General features: G+C 41.9%; 2 protein-coding genes across 2 annotated transcripts; both read right to left on the bottom strand.

Annotated features, from left to right (window-relative positions):
• Positions 1-590: 590 nt before the first annotated feature.
• LOC131264583 (uncharacterized) lies at positions 591-2,809 on the bottom strand. Its single transcript, XM_058266862.1, has 3 exons — positions 2,702-2,809; positions 1,206-2,655; positions 591-607 (listed from the first exon to the last, which is right to left on the bottom strand). The coding sequence occupies exons 1-3, from the start codon at positions 2,807-2,809 to the stop codon at positions 591-593; spliced, it is 1,575 nt and encodes a 524-aa protein (XP_058122845.1).
• Positions 2,810-2,915: 106 nt separating this feature from the next.
• Positions 2,916-4,367, bottom strand: LOC131264582 (uncharacterized). Its single transcript, XM_058266861.1, has one exon. The coding sequence runs from the start codon at positions 4,365-4,367 to the stop codon at positions 2,916-2,918; it is 1,452 nt and encodes a 483-aa protein (XP_058122844.1).
• Between the last annotated feature and the right edge of the window lie 6,452 nt (positions 4,368-10,819).

Genomic DNA, 10,819 nt, shown 5'->3' with positions numbered 1-10,819 from the left:
TCCAAGAATCTACAAAACAAAAAAAAGTATTTAAAACAACGAACTGTGTTATTAGCATAAAATAAACTCACTTCATCTGGTAAATCACAAATTTCTATTGTTTGCTTAGTAGAATTATCCATTGTGCAGAATGAAATATTGTTCAACGCATCAAAACCGCTACACAAGAATTACTAGATGTTTTCTCCTTTCAATCTTTCGTAAGTATCTCTTTTGACTAAAAACCCAGTCTACTGCGACCAAAACTATGTCAGTTTGTTCGATCCAAAGAAAGTACTATGGTATGTTGATTCGCAACTGTGGTATGCATGATCTAGTCGTAATGATTCTTCTTGGTGTAACGACCTTGTTGGTCATGCATGCCCCGTTAAGGACTTACGAGACTTTTTTTGACCCTACTAGGTAAAACGGCCCGGTTACGCGGCCCAGTTACAGGACCCAGGTATAGGACCCGGTTACAGTGCCCGTTTACAGGACCCGATTACTGGGCCCGTTTACAGGTCCCGGATACAGGGCCCGTTGATAGGTCCCAGTTGCAGGGCCCGTTTACAGGGCCAGGTTACAGTGCCCGTTTACAGGGCCCGGTAATGTTATGATTGAGAAAATTCTATGAGCGAAAGAAAAACATTATTCATTTCTATTTTTGAGCCGTATCAAAAATTAATTTGTCTTTTATGTCAAAAATGAAGTTGTTCTACAACATCTTTATATACATTTTCTTCTTCTATATACGCTCAAGAAATGTGTGTTGTTGCAATATAAGTTCAGTTTAGGATTCTGTATAATCCCAACCCGTATGGGTTGTCCTTGTTTTCCTTCAGTTTTTCAAGAGTTTTTGATTTTGAAAATTTTGAAGTAATTTCCTTAAAGTAGTCTTAAACACATAACTTACATGCAGTTGTAAACTACCTTAGAAACCATAGAGACATATAACAGATAAGTTAATCTATTATGAGCAATCGAAATGTAGTAAACCTGCATAAACTGGAAAAAACCGGGAAAAGCTGGGAAAAAACCGGGGAAAAACCGGGGAAAAACCGGAAATTTGAAATCATAATCTGAGTGGACACCCTGTATAGTCTACCTTTAGGCGTCGCAATATCGTACATTCTGCCACCTTAAAATTGGATAATTTGAACTGTTTTCGTTTGGCTTTGGTAATACACAAAATTTTACCAATGGTCTAGTCACTGTAGTTCCCTTACTTGTACGCAATGTAAAGACACGCGCTTTGCCATCCTTTCCAGGATGCTCCTCGGTTACGCGTGCTAATGGCCAACACGATGAAGGCACATTATCCTCCTTGATTATAACTAACGTTCCTGGCGTTACTGTGGTTGTACCATCCTTTGTCCATTTAGATCGCGCCTGCAGTTGTTTTAAATAATCCTTCTGCCAACGGTTCCAAAAGTGCTGGCGAAGTTGTTGAACATGACGCCAGTGGTTCAACCGGTTCTCGGCTTCATACAGCAAGCAGTGGTCCGGAATGAGCTGTAGGTTCGTTCCAATAAGGAAATGTCCAGGAGTGAAGGCTGTCATATCGTGTGGATCGTCTGACATCGATGTTATAGGCCGGGAGTTGACACAGCATTCTATCTCGTCCAGCAGCGTAGACATGTCCTCAAACGAAAGTGTTGTCGTTCCTAAAACGCGTACTAGGTGATATTTCATGGTTTTGACGGCGGCTTCCCACAGTCCTCCGAAGTGAGGAGCTCTCGGGGGGATGAACTTCCATGAAATCTTCCGTTCTAGTGTCCAAGTCTGAATGCTCTGCTGGTGTTCAGTTGTACGCAACAGCTTGTACAACTCGTTCAGCTTGTTTGCTGCTCCCTTGAAGTTCGTCGCGTTTTTCGAGTGAAACTCCAATGGCAACCCACGACGAGACACAAACCGTCGCAATGCTGCTAGAAACGCTTCCGTTGTCAGGTTTGACACCAGCTCGATGTGTACGGCACGGGTGGTGAAGCATACAAATATGGCGACGTATGCCTTCACGGGCGCCGCCCGTCGATGGTCACCTTTCAGGAACACTGCACCACAGTAGGCAACCCCGGTGATCGAAAAAGGAAGGGCCGGTGTTACTCGGACAGCCGGCAGGTCAGCTATTATAGTTGCTGACGATGATGGTCGGGCGCGGAAGCAGGTGTGGCACTGGTGGAATACCTTCCGGGTGAGATTTCGGCCACTTGTGATCCATAAGCGTTGCCTGCACGTGTTTAGCATCAGAGTTGGTCCCGCATGAAGTAAGTGTTTATGGAAATGTTCCATCAGCAGACGAGCGAATGGATGGCTGGCAGGAACAACTAGTGGATGCTTAACATCCTCCACTAGCGGTGAGTTGGATAAACGTCCTCCAACCCGGATGATTCCGTCAGCTCCCAGTTGCTCTGCTTGCACTGAAGGATCTGGTGTCGCAAGCAGCGGTGGAGGCCATTGATCTTCTGGCAGGCTCATCCAGGAAGGACCCTGCCACCATAGGGTACTGGAGAGGAGATCTTTGCCCAAACATCCTCGGGAAGCAAGGTCAGCAGGATTGTCGACTCCTGCGATGTGACGCCACGTGCAACCCTCCGTTAGTTGTTGCACCTGCGATACCCGGTTCGCAACATATGGCTTCCAGGAGTTCGGTGATGCTCGTAGCCAATGTACCACAGTCTGTCCAGAAGACTGCCAGAGATTCTGGGTTTACCGCAGTTCTTACTCGGTCGAATAGCAAGCTGGCCAACTGAGCTGCGCACAGTTCAAGCCGAGCGATAGAGTGCTTGCTATTGAGGGGCGTCACCTTGGTTTTTGAGGCGAAGAGCTCCATTGTGCGATGTCCCTGGGCATCGCAGCTACGGATGTAGCAGCATGCTCCATATCCTTTCTCCGAAGCATCGCAAAAGACGTGGTATTGGATGGTGGTCACTGAAGATCTAATGGCGACTCTCGGAATGCTGATGTTGTGAATATGGGCTGGATGCTCGGCTTTGTTGGGCCACATGATGCAACACTGCTTCCTCGTTTGATGCCCATTTCCGCAGCTCAAATCCACCCTTGGCAAACAGTTGTTCGGTTTGCTGTTGCAAAGTTTGAGCAGCCTCGGGTGAATCAGCTCCAGACACAAAGTCATCCACGTAAAAGTCAGAGAACCGAGCCGCTGCTATTGGAAACTCACTCCCATGATCCAATACTGTTTGTTGCAGAGATCTCACCGCAAGGAATGGTGCAGAAGCGGTTCCATACGTCACAGTATTCAACTCATATTCTTCGATGGGATCATGGGGCGAAGCTCGCCACAGAATCCGCTGCAGGGCGCGATCGCTGGGATGTACCCATACTTGCCGGTACATTTTTGCCACATCTCCTGTCAGGGCAATTTGATGAGTTCTGAATCGCATCAGGATCGATGTAGCATCTTGTTGAATTGTTGGTCCGATCATCAGCGTATCGTTCAACGACACTCCTGTCGATGACTTGCTGAATGCATCGAACACAACCCGACACTTCGTGGTGGTGCTGTCGGCTTTAAAAACAGGATGATGTGGGAGGTAGAACGTTGTCTGACTATCAACTGCTGCTGCCACCTTTGTCATGTGGCCTAAGCGGAGGTATTCGGCCATAAACTCCACGTACGCCTTTTTTGTTTCGGGTTCTCGCTGCATACGTCTCTCGATAGCCAAAACCCGATGGAGGGCGATCGTCCGCGAGTCACCTAGTTTCCCGATCATGTCAGACTTTCTCGGAAGTCGGACGACATATCGGCCGGCTTGGTCTCTGCTTGTAGTGGCCGCGTAGTGGTCCTCACAGGCCCTTTCCTCGATAGTCCAGCTAGGGAAACTGCCTACGTCTTCTATTGCGAAGAATTTTCTCATCATCGTAGTCAGCTCATTGGTGTGTATGGCAACTGAACACACCACTGACAGCGACTGCTCTGCGATCGGGGCTGTGCCACTAACAACCCACCCAAATTCCGTTTCTTGTAGTGACGGCATGCCTTCTCCAAGTGAGATTCGTCCGGGTTTTAGAAGCTCGTAGAAGCACGCAGCACCCAGGATGAGATCGATGCCACCAGGCTTGTGGAATGTTGGGTCAGCCAAGACGCAGGCTGCTGGAATCATCCACTGGCTATGGTTTATGCGATGGGCTGGCACGTCTGCTGACAGCTTGGGCAGTACCAGCATCTCCAGTGACGTCGAGAATGATGAACAGCGCGACTGGATGGTGGCTCGTACTGATGATTTCACGTTGGTCGCTTGGCTGCCACCAATCCCCGACAGCGGAATGCTCACCGACTTACGAGGTAGGTTTAAAAACTGTTCTAACCTTCCCGTGATGAAGTTGGACTGTGCTCCACTGTCCAAGAGAGCCCTAGCAGCATGCATCATCCCTGCGCTGTCAGTGATGTACAGTAAGACGGTTGACAGCAACACAATCGATGGTATCACCGTGTGAAGGGATATTGTAGCTGTACGGTGTTCTGCTGCAGATGCTGGCTGTTCGTGACGGATCTCGATGGCGGCACTAGTCCCTTCGTCGTGGAGCAAGGTGTGATGTTTCTGCTGGCATCGACGACACGTCCACTTCGAGGGGCACCTTTTGTTGAGATGACCAGCTCCGAAACTGTTGAAACAACGTTTCCAACTTCGAAGCTTGTCACGTTTGGCTGGTAACGATAGTGCTATAAAATCTGCGCACTTGCTGAGCGTATGGTTGTCATGGCACATGACACATGTTGCGGTCGGTGACGGTGTAACGGTCGATGTGAACGCCTTTGTAGGTGCCGGCTTTGGACGAAATGGTTTGTCCGTACTGCCTGCTGCACAGCTCTTCAACACTTCACATTGACGCGTGATATAGTCGAAGGTACGGAACTAGTGTTGTGCTTAATGAATCTTTTGGCGAGATTCATTCATATGAATCTTTTACCTAAGATTCATTCAGATGGATTCATGAATCTTTGCGGATTCGAATATTCAAAGCTTAATGAATTTTTCGAAACCTTAATGAATCTTCATGAATCTTTCATGGTTCTGTCATGAATCTCCCCGATTCTGTCATAGGCGTGGACAATGAGACCAAAAAAAAAAAAAAAAAAGGTGGTCCCTCAACCGACTTTTGGTTGGTGACTTTACATCATTTGGTGTGTCTTTGGGATTCATGAATCTCGCGGCGAAAGATTCATGAATCCCTTATAAGGCAGAGATTCATTCAGATTCATGAATCTGAATCCGATTTACACAACTCTATACGGAACAAATCCGGAAACTCGCCGTGTTGCAATGTGAGCTCCCATGCCTTTCGAGTGTTGGCGTCCATACACGACGCGAGGATGTGTGTGATGATGAGGTTGCTGGTTTCGTCGATGTTCTTCTCTAAGAACTGCAACCCATCAACATGACCCTTGCACGCTTCTACAAGTGAGCGAAGATCGCTGGCTGCTTCGCGTTGCACGGGTTTAAGTTGGAGCAACCCAGCAATGTGTTCGAATTTTCGTCTAATTGTCCTACAGCAGACTTTTCAATGTTCGACATACTTGCCGCAACATTTTTTTCGTCCTCTCCCGATAGCATTGTAGTTGCTACATCACTATCCTCTTTGTCACTCGTAGCCTCACTTTCCTCGGAGATTATACGCCGTACACGCTTGCCTGTGTTCCGCATCAAAGAGCGTCTCATAACAATCGAGCTCGTATCAGACTGATCACTATCTGACGATTCCGATTGAATGGCGAGACGAGTGCGTTTCGTTCGGCGGACATTAACGATGGATTCGTCACTGCCGGAGCAATGACAACCCGACTCTTCGGAACCGTGTGATGCATCCTTGCGCACTGCCCTATCTTCAACATCAACAGAGGATGAAGAAGAGGAAATGGTAGATGATGCTTCATTCTGATCATCTTCGCTGTCTTCAGCGTCACTTTCATCATCGTGGTCATCTACGGTCAATCGGGATACAACTTCTCCCGTGATCGGTCTACAAGACTGACACACGTACGTACGTGACTCCGTGGACTCTATACACAGGGTGGCCACTCAACCGGGAAAACCGGGAAAACCGGGAATCAGCCTTGAATTTAATTTTTCCGGGAAAAAAACCGGGAAAACCGGGAATTTCGCCGAAAAAACCGAGAATATTTTTCATATAATATTTTTTTGAGATTTACATATTTTATTCTCGTAGCGTAATTATATTTTCCTTTAAAATTGTCACTACATTTCAATCGTTAGAGCGACATTTGTTGTCAGCTGTTTGAAGGTCCAATGTATCCATATTGCGTTTTCGTTTCTTCCAGTAGTGCCGGCGTAGAGGCAAAGCGAGAAAGCATGATGATTTTGTCGCCAGGGAAGCAATGTGTACGAAAGACAAACGCATCGAGGGTTAACATTCGTAACATGGTAACGGGGATTTCCAGTTGAAATTGTAAAAGCATTGATCATCTGTTTAAACACTCGATATGAAATGGCAAAGCAACCAAATGTCTTTGAATATGCTTCAGATAGTAGCCAAAACAGTTACTTTAAATCTAGTAAATCTACTAGCTGAAAAGCTAATCGCTTCCTATGATATTGTACGAAAATATTCACAGCGTTCAAATCCGTCCTTTGAAATTTCAATTGCAAACTCCTGTCCTTCTACCAATATTTCCTGATGAGATCCTTTATCCTGTTGAGTTTATAAGGTTGCTTGTTTCGGGACGATCGCACGCGGTGCAATCTCTTGCTTCACTTGTTATGAATGTGTCACTATGGATGTACCATTCGGATGTGATCTGATCGATTTATATGCTTGCAGATATACGGAAATAATTATGTATGTTTCATTCTATTTGTCAGCAATGGTTTGATATGGATAAAGTTATTTGTTTTACCTTTAACTGTTAACCACTCTCTAGCTGGTGTATTGGTTGTTTTGGTATGGGATCTCATTGTATTGCGGCATTCGCTAGACGAGTGTGCTGATCAGTTTTTATTCTTGGTGAAATGTAGCTCATTTGAGTTGTTGGTGTGTTTGCATAAAATTTTGATAACGTGAATCATTTGTATCGACGTGTTTATGAACGTGTCTTTTGATAGAAATATTAGAAGATGTACAACAGGTATGCTACATCTCCCTTCTTTTGTTGAAAAATGTTATGATTAAGCAAATTCTATGAGCGAAGGAAAAACATTTTTCATTTCTAATTTTGAGCCGAATTAAAAATTAATTTGTTATTTATGTCATTAATGAAGTTGTTCTTTAACATTTTTATAAGGATTTTCTTTTAAAATATATACGCTCAAGCAATGTGTGTTGTTGCAATGAAAGTTCAGTTTACGATGCTCTATAATCCCAAACCGTATGTGTTGTCCCTGTTTTCCTTCGGTTTTTCAATAGTTTTTGTTTTTGAAAATTTTGAAGTTATTTCCTTAAAGTATTCTTTAACACATAACTTACATGCAGTTTTGACCTACCTAAAAAACCATAGAGACATATAACAGCCAAGTTTATCTACTATAAGCAATCGAAATGTAGTGAACCTGCATAAACTAGAAAAAACCGGGAAAAGCTGGGAAAAAACCTGGAAAACCGGGAAAAAACCGGGAATTTGAAATCATAATCTGAGTGGACACCCTGCATATGCAGCATCATGTGTGGTAAGAAATATTTGAAATTTTCATTCAATTAAAAATTGTGAAGCAGGGTAATGATTGAACATCACGTAAAAGAGGAACGACAAGCCAAATCACTAGCAAAGAATGAAATTTGGTTTGGTTTGCTTTGAATGTATCAGGTCGCTTTTACTTGTTCTACAGCTCATAAACCCATCTTTATATCCCCAAGATTCCTCGGAATAATGTACCCTACACTTACACTTTATTCTGTTTGTACCCTTACACATCATATACGTTTTGATATCATAAACGTTTTGAAAAACATTAGGTATGCGTTAGAGTTCATTGAAAGTAAAGTAAGCAATAAAAAAAGCAGAAATCTTGCGACACCTTTGATCTTCTTTGTGTGATTCACTAAGCGTCACATTATTGTGCTCGTGGGGCATTGACGGATCTAGTGGACACAACATTTACAATCAACCGTTTCATGGTTCCGGCGAAAATACTGCATCAGACAGATTTACTAGTATCGGCATTAACGCCTATCCGCCTTTCGTTCATTAGTGACGATTCAGATATCAACTGGATAAACTTGATGCACCAAAGTGTTAGGATTTGCAGGACAATTGTTATCGAGTTTGCGAAAGTTTGTTATCAAAAGATAAAGTTATACAAACAGTAGACGAAATCAAAAGCCAAATAACCAGGTTGGTCCCTTACACAATTCTGCTAAATGAAACAAATCATGCGGCAGTAAACTATTCATATTTTATGAGTTTTTTCTCTTCTTGTTGGCGTAACGACCTGCCCGTGGGCTTACGGGACTTATTTCCCTGTTGTATGTGGATGGTCAGTCCTCTCGTACAGGGGAGGGTCCGGTCTCGGTTGGGATTCGAACCCACGCCGTCGAGGTGGTGAGCCCCGACGCTCATGGGCCGATTACATGAGTTTAATTGATGGAATATTTTTGGTATATTTAACCGACACTCTGTCTATGCAAACATGTTGTGTATGTGGTGCAAAACCAACAGAAATGAACAGTGTATAGCACTTAGAAAATGGATTTATTCCAAATCCTGAGAATTTATCTTATGGAATATCTCCACTGCACTGTTGGATGATATTTTTCGAATGCTTGCTTCACATTTCGTACAGTTTTGAATTCAAAAAATGGAAGGTTACTAAAAATTATAAAAACAAGTACAATGACCGAAAAAAAACTGTATTGGAAAAGATGTACAAAAATGTGGTGTTAAAGTAGATGAGCCAAGGCAAATGGGTAAACATAGTACGACGGTAAATGTCTGTCGTCGGGCTTTTTCAAGCATAGAAAAATTGAGCGATATTTTGCAAATAGAAACAGAACTTATAGAAAGGTTTCAAAATATGTTAATAGCCATCAAATGCTCACAGCCTTTAAATCCAAAAACTATTAGTCTATATAACAAAGACACATACATGTTTTACAAACATCATTATGTGATATCCCGGCACTTTTAATAATAACTATTTAAGTGTGACTTTTCCGAAGACTTTATTGCGAATGATCTTACTTCGCACGCAGCGCGCTTTTATATCACTCTTACACAAAAGGCCCAATGACACAACGTAATTAAAGTAAGGTGACCGCTTGCTTGTGATGCGCAATATTATCCTTTTCGGGATCTATCTATAAATTGGTCATCTTACCCTATCTAAGTTATATTCCTAATTACCCTAATTTTAATTACCTATCACGTGAAATTATTTCCTACCTATTTATAATTATATTTTGATTTAAATTTACAATTATTTGATAAGCATGCTTAAAACATATATCTGTCTCTTTCTTATTATCTAGCTATCTATCTTATCGCCCGGTGCTAAACATATTTCAATCTTATCTTAACGAAAGTTTTGAAATGTTTCACTAACTAGCTTACTATAATTATTTCAAACACCTATAACCTAAATTCGTTGGCTGTTATAATTATGTTACATCCTACCCCTATAGAAAAAAAATGAAAAGTGTAACAGTATGTAAGCTTTTCATTTTTTTTATCAACCTATTTTTATGAACTACGGTTGTTTTATTAGTATGATTATTTTTGATAGTACAGTTTGGATCTCTTAATTCAATTACTGTAAATGGTCCTATGTATAACGGGTCTAGCTTTTTTCTATTTTTATTTTTTAGATACACAAAATCGCCTATACTAATATCTATGGGGTGTATGTTTTGATTCAAGTAGGTTTGTCTTTTTTCTTTTTGTTCAATTATGTTTTTACGAGCGATTTCATTAGATTTCTGTAATTTAAATTTTAACTCATTGTAATATTGATCTAAATTATAAATTGGGTCTATTTTATGTTTGTAAATATCTTGAGGTAGGTTTGCTTTCCTACCGAAAACAAGTTCATAAGGTGTAAATGTATGACAATTTGGTGTAGTATTATAAACGAATTCGTAAAATTTGATCCATGCATCCCAATCATCGTGGTGTTCGTTAGTGAATGCTCTTAAATATTCATTAAGGCTTCGATGGTTTCTTTCCAACGCACCGATTGTTTGTGGATGATAGGGTGTAGCAAATGTCTGTTTGATTTTAAGAATTTCAGCAATTTTTCCTAGAATCTCATTATTGTACTCCAATCCTTGTTCCGATTTGAGCTCCAAGAATGAACCGTAAGTGAGAATAAAATTTTCAACCAGTGCCCTTGCAATAGTACTTGCCTCTTTGTTTTGAATAGGAATGATCACTACATATTTTGTAAGGTCACATTGAATGGTGATTGCGTATCTGTTATTGTTTAGTGTTTTAGGTAAAGGACCGACAGTATCAATTGATATTACTGTAAATGGTTTACTTGTAGTTGTTGTGATTATTGTTTTTTCTTTTGTATGTCTGTTTACTTTGTTTAATTTGCATGTTTCGCAACTATGCACATAATTCCTTATGTCTTGCTTCATATTATTCCATGTGAAATTTTCACGTATTTTCAAATATAACCTGTGCTGCCCTACATGGCCTCCAGTTGGTATCATATGATATTCTCGCATAATTTGTCTCTTTTTATTTTCATCGCTAATCCATTTGGGTGGATCAAATAATATTACAGGGTTTACCATTTGATAAGACAAAATAATCAGATGATTCCACAAACGCAGTAGATGATTCCACAAACGTGAAAGATGACAAGCCAAGTGAGGCATGTACACCACAATCGTGGCACATGATATCACAATTGTGGGAGATGATAGC

The sequence above is a fragment of the Anopheles coustani genome, chromosome 2 (assembly GCF_943734705.1).
Source record: "Anopheles coustani chromosome 2, idAnoCousDA_361_x.2, whole genome shotgun sequence".
Taxonomy (NCBI): Eukaryota; Metazoa; Arthropoda; class Insecta; order Diptera; family Culicidae; genus Anopheles; species Anopheles coustani.
This window is presented reverse-complemented; position numbering and strand designations above follow the sequence as displayed.